General features: G+C 39.4%; 1 protein-coding gene across 16 annotated transcripts in view; it reads left to right on the forward strand.

Moving 5' to 3' along the window:
- Nucleotides 1–17,758, forward strand: part of CACNA2D3 (calcium voltage-gated channel auxiliary subunit alpha2delta 3) — an 839,197-nt gene that overhangs the window by 657,720 nt on the left and 163,719 nt on the right. For all 16 annotated transcript variants that reach the window (XR_005582636.1, XR_005582637.1, XM_039480709.1 and 13 more), the window contains 3 exons: nucleotides 4,038–4,109; nucleotides 4,944–5,024; nucleotides 11,522–11,596. Coding sequence is in view for 14 of the 16 variants with exons in the window: in XM_039480709.1 (XP_039336643.1) it covers nucleotides 4,038–4,109; nucleotides 4,944–5,024; nucleotides 11,522–11,596 (228 nt within the window). In the remaining 2 variants the exon portion in view is untranslated. The remainder of the gene's footprint in view (nucleotides 1–4,037; nucleotides 4,110–4,943; nucleotides 5,025–11,521; nucleotides 11,597–17,758) is intronic.

Consider the following 17,758-nt stretch of genomic DNA (forward strand, 5'->3'; position numbering starts at 1 on the left):
GTGAAGGGCCTATTTGGAGATGTGAAGCAGGAGAAAGAGCCAGGTGTTGGAGGAAGAAAGAGTTTCTATACCTGATAATTTGGGTTGAGATTTTATGTTTTTGGTGGGCCTAGGCCCTGTTTTCTCTTCTTTGAAATAAAGTTTGGTCAGTGAGCAACATTTTGCATTAGCTTTTTAAAGGCCATGCAGACAGTGAAGGAAAATGGGCTTGCGTTTGTGCAGATGTACTTGTCGTATCCTGTAAACATGCAGACCTTGCTGATTCTAAGCTCAGTAGTCCCAAACCAAATGGGATTTATTATATACATATTTAAACATTGAATTATCACAATTTATAACATATAGACAATTATAATAGTACAAAATACAATAATGGCCAGTATGTATTACTATTGGACACTACTGGCAATAGAAAATGGGTAGGCAAAATTGATAGTTAAACTGAGGTCAGACTATTCATATAGCAGCAGGTTAACATCATGCCATTGGATGTCAGAGAGACGAGGTGGGTGAAGTAATATCTTTTATTGGATCAACTTCTATTGGTGAGAGAGAGAAGCTTTCAAGCTCTTCTTCAGGTCATCCAACCCCCTTGTTTCGCTTATATCCTAGGATCGACATGGCTATAATAACACATTAACACTACATATTTGGATTTCAGTCATTCCCAGGGATGCTCCGTTGTATACAACTGAAAATTACATTAGTAGATGAATGCCATTCAACATAATTGTCTATAATAACTGAAATATTTTTTCCTCCTTTATATTTGTGACTAAGCTGCTATTTATAGTCTGCATAGAAACATATTTTATCATGTTTTATGGTGAAAAAAGATGTTTGCCCATGTTTCAGTTTGTTTCGCACATGACACATCTTAGGAATTGAAATTTCTTCAGAAATCTAAAACAAAGTACAGATGTGTGGTTTTCTAATGGAAGTCTAAATGCTTTATTTATGTATTTATTAACAACATACATAGCTTGTTTCTGAGCATAGGAGGTGCTGATGGAATTGGAAGTTGTCAGTTTTGTCTATATTATTGGAAAATGGATTTTCAAAATTTGAGCATCTGTGTAGCTATTAGCAATCATACTGTAGTCTGAGTTTTTAAATAAATAGCATCATTTCAGTGAGGATGTAATTATATTTTGGTTTAAGAGTTGTTGATATCTAAATTCTTAGATCTGTGATGAAGGAAGACATTTTAAATATGAATTTCTAATTAAGTATTTGCTGCTACTTATAGTACAAGATAAAGAATCCTAGCCTGTTCTGTAGATATCAGTGATGTATGTTGGATCCAGTTATGATAAATGTGGGGTGAAGTTTAGTTTAATTATTGGTAAAAGAATACATCATTTTTATTTCTTAACAAGTTTGTTCAGACAATTAATGTTTTTCAGCAACCATGATACACTACTATTAATTTTATTATGAAAAGGGATTAAAAGACTTAACATCCATGCAAAATTCCTAGATCATGGCTGCCTTTGTAATTTATTTACCTGTTCCAGTGTTAATTGTGTCACAATGTGTGCTGATGGAAACACCCAGTGACTACCATTCTACTATTTCAAAGTATTTCCACCAAAACATCATTGCCCAGGGAATCACCCAAGAAAAACTCCTCACAGCCTAATGAATTTTCTGATACAAATATTCAACTTTAATACAGAAATAATATTTAGTATAAAATAAATAATGAAGGGTAAAACATGTAGTTATTACAGGAAGGAGTGATTGTAGTCAATCTCCCAAAATGTCAGCCATCTTTGATGCAATCATTTCCTGACCCAAAGATCATGGAAGTGGCCAGCAGTCCATTTGAAACCATCCACCCACCCAGACCTTAACATAAGCCCAAGCGTCTAACCTCATAAAGAAGATTACAGCAACCACTGGGCAACCCCCAGCAGTCTCTACCAATGGATATCGCTAATACACGATATTTGGTTGTCCCTATGCTCCCTTAGTATATGCTTGGTGTTAAGGACCCCTTTCCCCAAAGCTTTCCACCAAACTCTGGTCTGATTTCTCTCCCACCCCATTTTAAAGAGGGCAAAACACCACCAGATAGATATCAGTTGGCATCCAAGCAAACAAATTGTTCTCAGCTATCCCTTAAGTCTGAATTGGATGTCCACAGTAAAAATATCCTAATGGATGCCTGACAAATACACACTGTCAGAGCTGAGTAACCCTGGGCAATCATCTAAAATCTCCAAGATGTCATCCCATAATTAGCGGAATGCTTTTTCATGTCTTGATTTACATTTGTTCTGGCCTTGTCTAATGTGACACCAAGGAGGCTCTCCTCCATACCTACCATTTCAGCATGCTGGACCATATTACTCTGGCTAAGGAGAATAATTTCTTAAACTGGTACAATCACACTTGACTCTAGCTAGCAGCCCAGACTCCAGGCTCCCCCTTCTCTACTTAGATCATTCCTGTCCAATAGGACAAGGATCACACTAGTACCAGTAAGCGTCTCTAAAAAAACAAAGCATGAGGTGATCCCATCTCCATGTTCCTGTGTCTCTCCTGTCTGGGGTGAACCTTCTCAGTCCTGAAACCCATTTGTATTCCCGTTGAGTGGCCGGCAGCTTGGGAGAATGAAAGCCATGCAACAAACTGGGAATTAAAAGAAATAAAATATCAGAGATCTCAGTAGTCAAATTTATTAGCTCCTAATGTGTCTCTTAAAATGACCTGGCCACCAATGACAGTGACATCTACATTTGGAAAATCTGAACAGGCAATAGCCATGGCTGATCCTGTAGGAAAAGGATTGTTCTCAAAACAGGCTGGGTATGAAAAGTAAAAGATGCCAGGTTTCTCCAAAATATGGCCCTGAACTGAAATTTAGTTAAAGAGGATGTGTCCCAATACAGTAACAGCAACATGGGGATTGGATGGAGGTTTTGTGTATAGTCCACACAACTGCAACTGGCCATGCAGCTTCCTCAGGTGTTCTCAGGATGATCAGCTCCCCTGCTCCCTCCTTTTGGAAAAATATATGCACAACTCAGTCTACCTGAGCCCCACTATCAAACCATCAGTCCTTATTGTACCTGGATGCTTGGTGCCCTTGACAGCTGGGATAACCTCACCTAATTTAAATGTCCCTCCACCCCAAAAAAAAACTGCAGGGAAAATGCTGCTTTAATTAGTAATTCACACTTTCTTTCATATGATGATGATGAAGTCCCTCAAGATGTGCTGGGTGACAGAGAGGTGCCAGTCCATCACAGCCAAGTATACCCATCCGTCATTTGTCTTGTAACAAAGATGCAGTTGGGAAATCTGCCATTTGTGAAAAGAAAAAAATAGCAAGAAGGTGCGAAGGCACAATTTTCTAAGCAATCCCACTCTCCTTTGGTCAATGGTGATAAATTGTTCCACATGTTCCTCCTGACTGGGCCAAAGATCAGGAGGTCTTGTCTCCCTCTAAATTGAAGAAACATGTTAAAACCTGAGGTAGAGAACCAACCGGTGCTTGATGCCACTGACTAGTCCAACAAACTTAAACCTACTGGTTACTAAGGCACCAAAGGTGTCCTGGAATCCTGACTGGCTGTCATTCCACTGCCTCTGTCCTAGCTGATGAGAATTCTGAGACTGAACCTGAGACAAATTGTCTGAACCCTTGATCTCAGCCTGAGTCAATCATGGCAGAGCTGCCAATGGGAAAGAGGTAGAACAGAGCTCCACCTGCTTAGCTGGTGCACATACTTCTTTCACAGTCCTCATTTCAGCCCCCTTGTATCTCTTTTCAGAGACGCCAGCAAAGATACCCTGGCCAGGTAACTAGATACCCTGACTAGCAAAGCTGATGTAGTGTAGGCAGGGGTGGGAGGGAGGAGATGGGTTGGGGCTGGGCTGGACTGAAATTTTAAAGTTGCAAAAGCCATTTAGATGATATGCATGATCTCATTTAAAAAGAAGGAAACTTAGTTGGATGCTTCTATAATTATGATTTAATAATGGACTGAAGTAGCTTATAGGTAATATCTTTTTCTTTTCAAATATAGCTTGCTGATGATCAGGGATTGGTTTTGATGACCACTGTTGCCATGCCAGTATTTAGTAAGCAAAATGAGACTGTAAGTACTCAAACTGTGTTTCTACCATGTGATACTTTGGTGTCTGCAATTAAGTTTAATAACTTGCAGAACTTTTTAATTATTATTTATTTTGCCTTTTGCGTCTACTGTTAGAATAAAATTAAACAGATGATACATATATTTATGCACAAATAATTATAGTGTAGAAACTATAGTTCTCAAAATAGTTAATGGTGTTATGTATAAGAGAAAACACCTAGATGATGAATTTGATGCAGTGGTATTAGACCCATGTGTCTTCTTACTTCTACATTAGCTTTGTTACAGCAAATAATCTATATACATTTTCTCCTCCAGACAAACTTCTTATCTCAGATAGGTCCAGCACATTAGCAATATTCATATAGGTGGTTTGAATAGCTGTATTTTACAGACCTGTTATTTTAACATCCTGCTATATTATTAAAGAGAATTACATATTTCTCCCATAATGTTTAATTTTTCTCTCGTGGGTATCAGATAGCAGTGCAAATTGGAAAAGAAGAAAAGTCACATGTTTATCTATAGCATTTCATCTTAAAACTGCTTCATAAGTAGAAGAGTTTAATTGAGGGAGACCTTCCTTATCTGCTGAAAGTTTGCACACTTCCTTGATTTCATTTTCAGGCTAAGGAAAGGAGGCCAACTGATGATGGGGTGTGTGGCCAGCCACATTAGCTGCAACCTCCCCTTATCTTTTTAAGTAGTTGGCAGATTGGGTTACGGTCTGTACTCCTCAGTACAATTTTTACAATGTGAAAGTAATTATTGATAGCATGCGTTGTTTCAACCGTGATTGTTTATTCTTTTGAGTGGCCTGCATTTTCTTTTCAGAGATCCAAAGGGATTCTTCTGGGAGTAGTTGGCACAGATGTTCCAGTTAAAGAACTTCTAAAGGCCATTCCAAAATATAAGGTAATTTACATATGAATATTGTGGCAGAGCTCTGACCTTGTCCCCGTGGGTCCCGCGCTTCTAGGTGGTTTATGCTAGCCTCAGTGGCTCACTGCGACCCTCCATGTAGCCCTTCTCTCTCTAGGGCCAGGATTCCAGTCTACTGAGCCCTTTTCATCATAAGCCAGCAAGGAGGTTGGTGAGAGAACTCCCCCAGTCTCTGTTGTCCCTAGGGGCTTATTTCACAACAGTTTAGCCTCCTGTCCTGACAGGGCCTGACTTCCCCTCCCAGGAGGTATTTCTGTAGTGGCAGGCTGGGGAGAACCCAGGCCCGCCCTCTACTCTGGGTTCCGGCCCAGGGACCCTAATGGCAGCAGCTGTTGGCAGCCGACCTTTCACTGCCAGAGTTGCTACATTTCCCTGGGCTACTTCCCCACAGCTCTCCTGCTTCTCCCTTACCGTAGGGCTCCCTTACCGATGGCTTTAGGGTGTCTTCATTAACCAGCCCTTCAGATACACTTGCTTTCCCCAGCCTGACTGGGGTGAGCCCTTTTATAGTATCAAAAGGGGCTTACTATAGTCAGGTGTTCACATTACCTTAATGGCCTCACCTGACTCTTTGCAGGTTAATTGGAGTCAGGTGTTCTCATTAGTCTGGAGCAGCCCCTGCTCTGGTCAGTCAGGGAACAGAAAACTGCTAATCCAGTGTCCAGTATATCTGTCTTCTACTGCTTTGTTGTACCCAACTGGCCTGGGTCTATCACAGTAGGTATTCAGTATATTTAGAGTATAGGGCTGAATTAACAATAATATTTTAGGTTTATTTATTGCAAGATATATAGCACCCAATTTACATATCCAAATTAGTGACAGAATCAGAAATGGGACCCCAGGGGAAAAATGCTGTACACACTTCTACTTGGGTTAATCCTTAGTAACTCCACTGACTGACTGATGTTGCCATAGAAGTCTTAATTCTCTTGCGCTAATGACTAAATCCCACAGCTCCACTGATCAAGTCAAATTTCTATTAGTCAGTGTGGGGGCACAACATTCTAGATTTTGTACACTTTTACAGTCCCCTCTATCAATAAGTGTTCATAAATAAGTGAACTTCAATAAAATAATTGTCAGAATTCCATGCTACAGAATGTCACATACTTATATTAACCAGAAAATGACTTTGGAGGCCTGCATATCCTTGTATGGAAGCCAGACAAAGATGTACTCAGTCCATCCTTAACTTTCCTTTCAGAATTCCTGCCTGTCTAGAACTTCTTGACCTGAAATCTCCTATGTCCTTGAATTAAAGCAAATGCCATCTTTTATAGACTTGTTTGACACTGTCCAACACAGTTAACTGTTGTCTTTTGTGCTGCCAAAAAATTGACACTATCTGCATTCCCTCTTTATATTTATTTTCAAAGATGTTATACCTTATTTTTGTTACCTTTTTTTTTAGCTAATGTGAGATGCAAAGGGAATGTGGTGGGTTTTTTTTCCCCCTTGGTGCATATATTCCCTTATATTTAGTTTTCCAAATTTATAGATGACACTTATAAAACTCTTTAAAAGAGCTATAAATAAAATAGATCAAGCAAAATAAACTTGGCAATCATGAATCATTTGTAGCTTGGTAAAATAGGTTAGTGATGAATGTAAAGGTGGTACTACTTTTCATTTAGGTTTGATCCAGTATATTATTATTTCACTAGTCCTCCACTTCTGAAGTGCTAGATTATAATCCTGTTTAGGTAACAAGTGAACATTAATGTGATGGTTTCAACATAATCACTAATGGAAGTTTCTTTGCAATACAGATAGGCAAATACTGTAATGCCATATGCCTCTATTTGAGATAGGCCCACTATTTGAATAGCAGAGGTGCTGCAGGTAACAATTAAGTTGTACTGAGTTTATTCAGAACATACTTACTTATCTCAGTCATGCTATCTGGGTCTTAGTTACTAGATTACCTAAACCATCCAGTTTTCTAGTGGAAAAGCAGGCATTATTGAGATTCTAGGAAGTCACAAAACCAGAGAACCTCAGTTTCCAAGTTCTATTGTTAATTTCATTATAACTGAATACAATAGCAATTACTGAATGATCATGAATGATTTGCTAATGATACAGCAAGATGACAACAGACAGTTGTGGGAGCTCAAGAAATAATGAGGCCCGGTCTACACTTGAGAGACATAGCTTTACTGATCTAACCCCCAGTATAGACAATGCTACGTCAGTGTAAGAAATTCTAGTTACCGCCTCTCGGGGAGGCAGATTACCTACACTGATGGGAGAAGCCCTCCTACCAGCATAGGTAGTTTCTACACTAAAGTGCTACAGTGAAACAGCTGAAGTGATGTAGCTGTGCCACTGTAGTGTTTTAAGTGTAAACATACCCGGAGACAATATTGGTCAGCATTATAGGGGGTGGTCTCCCCACATTCCAGCAGCCTAACTGTTTTGTAGGCATCATAAGAAAGAAGAGTTTGAAGGAGAGTTTTGAAGGAGAGTAACAAGGTAGCTTTGCAGATGTTTATGAGGACCTCGTCCCAAGCATAAGGAGCAGCATGGGAGAAAGCACAAAAGTGCTTGTTTAACATTAACAAAAATGGGCAATGGAGGCTGACATCATGAACTGATCAGAAGCAGGAGATGACATCTCAATAGTGAATGAGAGCTGATGGGTTGGGTGGGGATAGGTCCTGAAGGACCTTTAAAGAGAAGACAAGTAGCTTATGTCTGAGCAATAGGGAAGGGGAAGCTCAAGCTAGTGGACGAATACAAAGAGAGGGGTCACTTACAGGGTTAAAATAATGAACTAGGAAAATTATCTTTGCAGCAGCATTCTACATGGATATGAGTGGGGCAAGATTATATTTGCCAAGGCCCAGGAGAAGGATGTTGCAATAACTGAGACACAAGATGATGAGAGCTATATGGCTGAATACGAAAGACCATATCTTAGAGATGTTATGCAGAAAGAATCTGAAAGAGTTTGACATAGCCTGAATATGAGGACCTAGAGAAGTCTGAGTTGATGATGTTGCCTAGGTTACAGGCCTAAGTGACAGGCAGTATTAGGATGAACAGACAGCAAATGTGAAAAATCGGGATGGGGTGGGGGGGGTAATAGGAGCCTATATAAGAAAAAGACCCCAAAATCGGGACTGTCTCTATAATATCGGGAAATCTGGTCACGTTAGGCAGGATGGTGGTGTTGTCTAGAGTGATCAAGAAAGGAGGCATGGGACAGTTTCTTGGTTTTGGTTTCTGTTGTTTGTTTTGGGGTGCTCAGGAGCAAGAGATTAAAAACTCTGTTTTATCTACGTTGACCGTATTATATAGTGAAGGCTCAGTCTGATTCTATGAAATAATATACACTACACTGTGTAACACAAGGGAAGGTAATTGTAAGAGTCACTTTATTATTATGCACTTTAATTATGGAGGCAAAAAAAGTTTGAATTATAACATCCATTTTTAACACACTATAAGCATTTGTCAATTGTATAATATGAAATATCTTTATTTTGATGGAAGCACATGGTCAATATATGGGATGTACTCCCCTAGATGCAATGCTTTATTTATTCAGTGACATTCATATAGGGACATGATACTGTTGCTTGGAGATGGAACTCTGCTACCTTGGAATTCTCAGCTTGGATGAGATAGGCTTTGGGCAGTGGAAGATGAACAGTAACAATGAGCTGTTACCAGCAATCCTTACTCAGGCAAAACTTTCATTAATTTCAGTGGGAGTTTGTCCTTAGGGTGACCAGCTGGCCCAATAAAATCTTGACTGTCCCGATATTTAACCCTTTGTCCTGCATCCCGATCTATGTACGATTGGGACGCCATTTGTCCCGATATTTAGGTCAGGAGGTGAGCGGGAGGGAGATGCTGACCCCATGGGTGCTCCGGGGCTGGAGCATGCATGGGGAAAAATTGCAGCCAAGCTCCACCCTCCTTGCCTCCTTTTCCCCCCTCCTCCCAGCGTGCCACATCTCCACTCCCTCCCCCCACAGTGCTTCCCACCGCCTAACAGCTGTTTGGCAGCGCTTAGCGCTTTCCAGGTGGGAGGGGGAAGGAGCACATACGTGGCGCACTCAGGGGAGGAGGCTGAGAAGAGGCAGGGCAGGGGTGGGGACTTGGGGGAAGGGGGTTGAATGGGGGTGGAGCGAAGGCGTGCAGGGGTGGGAAGAGGCGAGGGGTGGGCAAGCACCCACCCGGAAGAGGGGAAGTCAGCGCTGTGTGGGTGAAGATGCAAGCTGCGGGTGGGCAAGCAAGCAGGCGGGGAGGCAAGCAGTGGGTGGGGGACTGAGGAGGGATGCAGTAAGCCAACGGCAGGCTGGGGGATGAGGAAGGAAGGGCGCAGTGGGAGGGGGGCGAGTGGGGAGAGGGCAGGACCTGGGGCAGAGTGGGGGCAGGGCCTGGGAAGAGTGGTGGTGGACTGTGAGCGGGGCCAATGGCACCCAAATATGTCCTGATATTTTAGTGTGGTGATCTGGTCACCCTATTTGTCCTGAATGAAGAAAGTGGAATTTGACTCATTAATATTTTCATTTCTTACGTGTCACTTTGCAGTGGCCATACAAAGTTTCTTCCCTTTTGAAATAATCTATCAGTTTGAGAGAGAGTCCCAATATTTTTAATGGGGAATGCTGCTGGAAGCAGCAATGTCTCTGAAAACAGAAGAAACATTTTGTACATCTTCAAGCATGGCATAAACCATGACGAAGTGCCACACTTGAAGGCACAGAGCAATTCAAATAGCTAAATATTGTTTCTAGGATGTATCCCACCCACATTTATTTCATTATCTGACTTTAATTGTTTAGATTTTTTCTGCAATTATCACCATATAGGCAATTATACGTGAGATCTGATATTTAGCCAGATGCAAGTTCACATGTCATAGTATAATTGGTAAAATATGTCCAAAATTGTTTTCTTTTTGCTTTATGAAGAGATGCCAAGAGCCTACCACCTTCTATTACCCTTATTGCAACTGCTAATTCATGAAGCAACCTTCTCTATGGCAGATAGAATTGAATATGTATCTGATAATTCTGAGCGAAATGCAATATAAATCTCAATCAGATAGGAGCTCTTGCTGATCTAGCTATAATGCCACCCTGAGTTTTATCTTTCCAGTAAATTACAGAAATCTTCAGACTTGCTGTTCTAGTTATCACTGTGAGAAATGGCTCTGACTTTTGACTGTTAACATTTCTATCCAGATCATTTTGTACTAGGACCCAATTCAACAGAGCATTTAAGTATGTGCTATAATTCATCCCTGTTTGGTAAAGTTTTAATCATGTACCTGAATTTAAGCATATATGTCAGTGCATTGCTGAAGATGGATCATTTGCTGAATCGGGGCTTTAATAGGGGATAGTGATTTTTATAAAAACTAGTTTAATGACAACAAGAAATTTAAGCTGACTGACAAACCAGGGTACTGCTAGCTTGGAACGGATTGCAGTGTACTTAAGTATTTGAACACAATGACATTCCTTTATTATGTAACACATGGGATAATTTTACAGATAAATGTTACATCACAGTGTCTCAAAACTGAAATAATTCAGTGGAAAAGATAGTGATTGATATCTAAATCTATATACAGATCTTTACGATGGTAACATTGAGTTATGTACAGCACCTACAGAAAGATACTGTATCAGTGCCAAGTTTACGCTCAGGGATGTTTTAATGACCATATCAGTGATTTGAAAATACATTTATTGTAGTCAATGGGTACAGCCAACTGTGTAATAGGAATATTATCAAAAGATAGGATTGTTATTTAAATAAGTGCAGTGCTAACTTTGATTACTTGTACTTATGGGCCTAATGAAACATTTCATTGCTCTCAAATGAGTTCCCAAAGTTCTGTTCAATCCAGAAATATAAATTACATGAACTTCTGCATTAGAATTAATCCTTGTTCTCTGTATATAGAAGTAAACTTGAAATAATTTGGTAATGAAATATCCTCAACACTGTTGTATGTAAATATCACTGATAATAGGTCACCTCTTGTTCAGCCTACTCATGGGAGCAGTCCCATTGATATCAGTGGTTCCATTGATCTAATGCAGCCACTTGCACAAGTAGGGAAGCAGAACCCGGCTCCTCCTGTGCATTTGTGAGTTTACTAAATTCCAATATCCCTTCATTTTAGCACATAGTGTATCACATCACACCTGTTATGTTTTTCTTTTATAAATAATGTTTTAAAAAGTTCAAATCAAGTATGTTGGAATAAGTATCCGAGAAAGCAAAATGTATTTGTGACATTTTAAAATTGTGCTATTTACCAAGTTCACAAAATGTCAAGGATTGGTGCTTTGCATTCATTTTAATGAAATATTGTGTTGAGATAAGGGTTATGAATGCCAGGTTTAAGCCGTAAACTACTAAATGTTTGGCTGCTTTTTTGTTTAAGAATTCACTCGAGACCAAGCTAATTAATACTCCTTTCTCATTTATTCTTACAGTTAGGTATTCATGGATATGCTTTTGCAATTACAAACAATGGATACATTTTGACACATCCAGAACTCAGACCATTGGTAAGAAAGCTATTTGTTCACTTATTTTATGCATTTATAGTTATTATATTTACTTAATGTGTGAAGAATATAATATTGGTAATGAAGATCAAAATATAATACCTCATGCCTGTGAGAAATGCCACTTTTGAACATAGGGTTGAGTATAAATGCTTAGTATATTTTACAGCATAATAGAAACAAATGTTAACACAAATAATTCCATGGTACATAAATATACAAGTTAGTCTCTAAAAGATATAAACCTCTGTTATATAGAATGGCAAACCCCAAAATTGCTATAATTATGTGCATTTTACACTGAAATTGAATGCTCTATTACTATGTAATAACCCCTATTTGTCATTTTAAAGTGGATTCCAATTTAAAATATGTACAGAATTTTCAAAAAAAAAGCACATTTTATAGTCAAATAGGAACACAAGGGATTTTTAGTAAAATAGCAACAAAGTTCACCTTTATTTCCTTTGTCATCTTGTTTGCATTAATCAAAATAAGTAAAATAGAAGTGTCCATTATGCAAATATTTATCGACATAATACCCTGGAGAATAGCTTCGTTCTTGATTGCATCATTGTTTAGGAACAGTGCATACAAGTGTTCCATCACCATCAACCCTTAGTAAAGCACTGGTGTTAATGAATTCACTCTAGTACACATGTGGATGCCATATGTATTTCTCTAGTAGGCACTTAGGGTAATATCTGATTTCAACAATATTTTAGCAGAAAACAGCAATATTAATTGGATGGCTAATTTCATATATAAATAAATTAGAATTATTGAAAAGTATGATTTATGAAGTCATTAGCACATCCTGCATTGTCAGTCAGCACAAACATTTTGTCTGTCTAACATTTGGATTAGGAATTACACACTCAATTAACATTTGTATTTGAGTTGATTGTTTCCTTATTTATTATTTGACTGGAGGAAAGCAAATGAAAAGATCAGCTCTGGAACTTACATGGGTGAATGGAATAGCTTTTTTCTCAGCAGGTTTTGGGTAGAAGTGGCGAACTAAGCAAGGAGCAAGATGCACATTATAGTATCTTTAAAGGCACCCTAACAGAAATTTGCTCATTACATTTTTTTTATATAGTAAGGAGGATTTCTCTTTCTGTTAAAAGTACCTTGTACTTCCATCTGTTGTTCAAATTTGTAGTGTATCTGTGGCAAGATAGTGCGTGTGTGTACCATATATGTAAACACAGGGATTGCTATAGTGGGTCAGTACCATGGTCCATCTAGTCCAGTATCTTGTCTTCAACAATTTGCAGCACTAGATGATCCAAAAGAAGGTGCAAGAAACTCCACAGTGGGCAGAAGTCTTGTAATCTGCCCAACCCCCACCCCCAGGAATGTCTCATCTTAATCCTTAGTAGATCTAGAGATTGTCTTAAATTGTGAAGTATAAGATTTTACATCTTTCCAAGATTTTGTTAATATTAATTGTTATAACTGAATATCCTTCCTATTCATATAACTGTCTAATCCTTTTTTAATCTTACTAGCCTAAATGGCGTCCAGCAGCAATGAGTTCCACAGTTTAATTACACCTTGTGTTGGAAGAAAACCTTTTCTTGTGTGATAAAAGCCTTTTATCGGTTTTTAATTTGCCACCTTTTAAATTTAATTCAATACCCTTTTTCCCTCACGAGAGAACAGAGCTCCTGATCAACCTTCTCTATACCATTCATTATTTTATATACTTTGATCATATTTTCTCATGTTTGACTCCTTGCTAAATGAAACAATCCTAATCTTTTCAATCTCTCTTCATAGAAGAGTTTTTCTATCCTACTCGTTCTTGTTGCCCTTCCCTGAACCTCCTGTGATTCTGCAGTATCTGTTTTGGAGATGCAGTGGCAAGTATTTCAGATTAGGCTGTCCCATTGATATATATAATGGCATAATCATTTTTTCAGTGTTATTCCTCATCCTTGTCCTTACCCATTTTTACATCTTGTTTGCTTTTTTGGCTGCAGTTGCACACCGAGCAGAATCTTTATTGAGCTGTTCACAGGGTTGACCAGGTCCCTTTTCTGAGGTGATATAATTAATTTAGAACCTTGTAAATAGAGCCCTGAAAATCTGCAGGTATCTGCTTTGTATCTGTGGCTATCTGTGGATGCGGATTGCCATAGACCATTTTTGTGGCTCTCAATGCAGATGCAGATACAAATTTTGTATCAACACCGCGCTCTGCAGCACACACTCACCTGAATGGAGCAGCTGTCACCCAGCCTGCTGGGTATTCTGGGAGTTGTTGTCCCCAGCTTGCTCTGAGGAAGGAGGTAAACTATAACTCCCAAAAGGGAATGAGCCAAGCACAGTTTTGAAGGTGGGGTTGTTCTTTAAATGAGCAGGCAGCAATAACCGCATGCGTTAGAGCCTCCGTAACTGCGTAGGGGTGTCTCACCACAGGAAGAGCAGGACTGCATAGAAGGATCCAGAATTGTAGCCTCCTGCCTGGAGTGAGAAAGGAGGTATGGCAGGGTCAGAGTGGGTGGCAGGGCAGGAGGTCTGCGGATAGATGCATCACTGCTGCAGTATCCTGTGGAGCTATTTAGAGCCCTGCAAATCTGCAGATATCCGCGAATATACACATCCACGGATGCATCTATCCGCAGACAGTTTTTGCGGATCAGATGCGGATACACCTTTATGTATCCGCACAGGGCTCTACTTGTAAGATGTATGTACACTTTCATTTTTCTCCTCCAGTGTGCATTATCTTACACTTACCAACATTAAATGTCATCTACCATTGTGCTGCCCATTTACCTAGCTTGGTAAGATCTTCCTGAAGTACTTTAGTCTTCTATGCACTTGACTAACCCAAATAACTTTGTCTCATCTGCAGATGTTGCTACCTCCGTGCTCACCCAATTTCCAGATTGCTAATAAATATATAAAACAGCATCAGACATAGTCTGGACCCATGAGGCTGCCTGCTGTTCACCAAGATGAAAACTCTTTATTCCTATTTTTTGTTCCCTGACTCTTAGCCAGTTTTTGATTCGTGACAAAATTTCGCTTCAATGTTTGTTTTTTGGTTTCAATCTTGTTTTAAAAAATCTTGCAGGGTTTGAGCATGAATGTGAACTCTGCCTGGGAGGCAGCTTTAACATGTGCAGCTAACACTTAATTGGTTTCATTGGCCTTGGCTGCATTAAAGGGCTCGTAGCTTGATATATGTGAATTGGTCTTTAACCATTTTCTGCAGTGTATTTTGGATAAACAGAGTTTCCTCTGTATTGTTCCTGTATATCTTCCTTTTCCACCTGTTTTTAGTAAACAAACCTTATTAACTGAGGAAGTTGCAAGAACATGTTTGAATTTAGCCAGGAATGCTAGTACAGTGATAAAGCACAGATCTTGTTCCTCATTATTGGAGTTGAACTGATAGAATTTCACATACACATGTAACGATGAACCAAAGAATTCTGTTCTACCCTATAATAAGAGGTTTGCATACTTTACTACTGTGGTCCAGCCCTCTCTCTCTAGAAATCAGCCAAATAATAGTGGTTAGGTTGGATGACAGTCAGGATAGTTGATATTTTTTTTAAATTCAAACAATTTGCAACCATCAAGTTCTGCACATAGCTGACCTATATAACCGCATGATCTTATTATCATTGTCTGTGTCCTCCCTCCACCCATTTCCTCCCTTTGTTCATTACTCTTGTTGAATATTTGTCTCAAATTACACCATAAGCTATTTGAGGCGGTAATTGCATTTTTCTGTGTGTATGTATAGCACTTAGTATAACAGGGCAACGAACCTCACTGGGGTCTTTGGGCAATGCTGCAATATAGATTAGTAATAATGATGATGATCTCCTGTCTAACACATGTAGACTGAGGGTGAAATCTTGGCCCTACTGAAGTAAAGAGCAGAAATCCCAGGATTTCACCCAGCTACTTCTATAATGTGAAACAGCTATGCACATACTGTGTTGTCAGCTGTACCACACATTCCATGGCACCCTGGCAGATTTTTCATTTTTGGACTTGAGAACATTACAACAGACTAGCTGTGGGTTAATGAACGTTTTTAGCATTATCTCCTCTCCCCACTCACCACCTCCACTACTCACTCTTCAGTGTACATATCTCATTGCAAAGAGGGAGTGGATGGGCTCAAAGCCATGAATCTACTGATCTGGGATAAGACTCAGCTCTCTTGGTGTCACCACATCCTCCCACCCTCAGCTTAACTCTGCACTGAAGATAAGATGAAGCGGGAGGAGAGAGTGTAAGAGCAGTGACCTACTTCCCACCTGTCCTTGGCCTGTCCCACCTGTCCTTGGTTCCCATCTTTCTTAGGGCTTCTCTACATGGTGTGATTTCTAAAGCACACTGATGTGCTAAGCATTAATTGGTCCATGTGCACACTAAAGGTTCATAGTGCTCTTTAACGTAGTACCGCACTGTAGTAAAGTGCAAAAGGGAACCTTTAATGCAAACTAGCAAGTCTGTATGGACCAAACAATGCGCAGCATGTTAGTGCGCTTTAGAAGTCGGACCTCCGTAGTCTGCATTACCCTGCTCTGTAGACAAGCCCTAAGTGTCACCATATTAGTCCACATCTTCTTTGGAGCCTTGCAGCGGAAGGTAAAGGTGTCAGTGGAAATACTTATGGTGAAAGAGGCAAGGGAGAAGGAATTACTAGGCAAAAATTTAAAAAAACAAACAAACCCAAAAACCCCTATGTATACATGGATGGAATGAGTGAAAGAGAGAGAGACTAGAAAGGGGGAAATAAGAGAGAAGGTAAAATGAGAAAAAAAACTCTTAGGTTAAATATTTTTATTAAATGAATTTAAATTTCTTTATTTTCTACATGTGTAGATTTGGAGGAAAGAAAATAAGAAGGCACTAACTAACTATTTAAGCATTTCTGTTACATTTGTGTTACTAATTGTCTGCTGTTGGTACAGTGCTGAAATAACTGGTATTCTGCTCTTATCAACTTTTTAGAGGTCGGGGGGAGGCAGGGGTGTTCCTTCTTTCGGAACTTATCACAGTCAGTATTTCCCTTTTCTTTGTGTATTGAGGTGAATATTTTGTTGAAGGTGTGATTCATTTTCTTGGATATGGCATTGGCTCCTTTAATTGAAAAGATGCTCTAAAAATGGAGGGAGGTGAGGTGAGATTTTCTGTTTGATAGGGTTCACCACCCTCTCTAGATAACCATCACTTCATCCTTGGTTCTTAAATAAACTTCTGAAGAGCATTTTTTTTTGTTCCATGGAATGCACCTTGTGGCCTGTATTTTCACACAATACATTTGTATATTTTAAAGCCCCCCTACAAGAGTTTTAAAACATGCACACCACCTTCCCATCCTCCTCCTGCAAAGTACTGACTTCAAACACTGTACTATAAATTATGTATTATCCATTCTTTACGCAGTAGATTTTTAAGGAACAAATTGTAATGAAATCCAACAAGAGAGCCTAATGTAAATTAGTCTGGCAAATAGTGTTACCCACCTTTCTGAATTAAGTTGTGGCAGTATTTTTTAATGGGAGAAATGAATACATTACCATCAACACCCCTCTCACCACTGTACATCCTGGGTATATTTATCTCATTACCTATACAATCTTCCTTCTTTTTAAAATCAAAATGTTGGGAAGCATGCCTGAAAGCTGTCAGCTGGAGTGAGCTCAATACAGTACGTTCAGTCTATCTTCCTTTCAGTTTTTGGAAGAATCTTTTTTAAAATCGGCATCCTGTAATCACTGCATATTGACAAACTTTCATTGACTGCAGTGGGGCTTTTGTTTATGCAATGATGGCTGGACTGGGCCATTATGGATGTAATTCTTTTTATAAGAAAATTACAATTAATGTGGGCCAAATCCAGGTCCCATTAAAGCCAATGAGGAAACTCCCTTTAACTTCATGGCAATCAAGATTGGGACATGCATGCAGGATTGGAATTAAATAGTTAACAGAGGATATTAGCTAAAACTTCTGCATAATTTGGGGTTACCTCCAATCATACATTGTACCAGCTGGATTCAAACTGGTTTAGATTATCATTAATTTTGTCTGAGATAATGTAATGCTACTATACTCATAGACTCCTGAGTGGCTAACTCCAATGAGCCATAGCTGTTGAATTCTGGAGTGACGTGGGAAAGA

Source organism: Mauremys reevesii, linkage group 7, assembly GCF_016161935.1.
Source record: "Mauremys reevesii isolate NIE-2019 linkage group 7, ASM1616193v1, whole genome shotgun sequence".
Taxonomy (NCBI): Eukaryota; Metazoa; Chordata; order Testudines; family Geoemydidae; genus Mauremys; species Mauremys reevesii.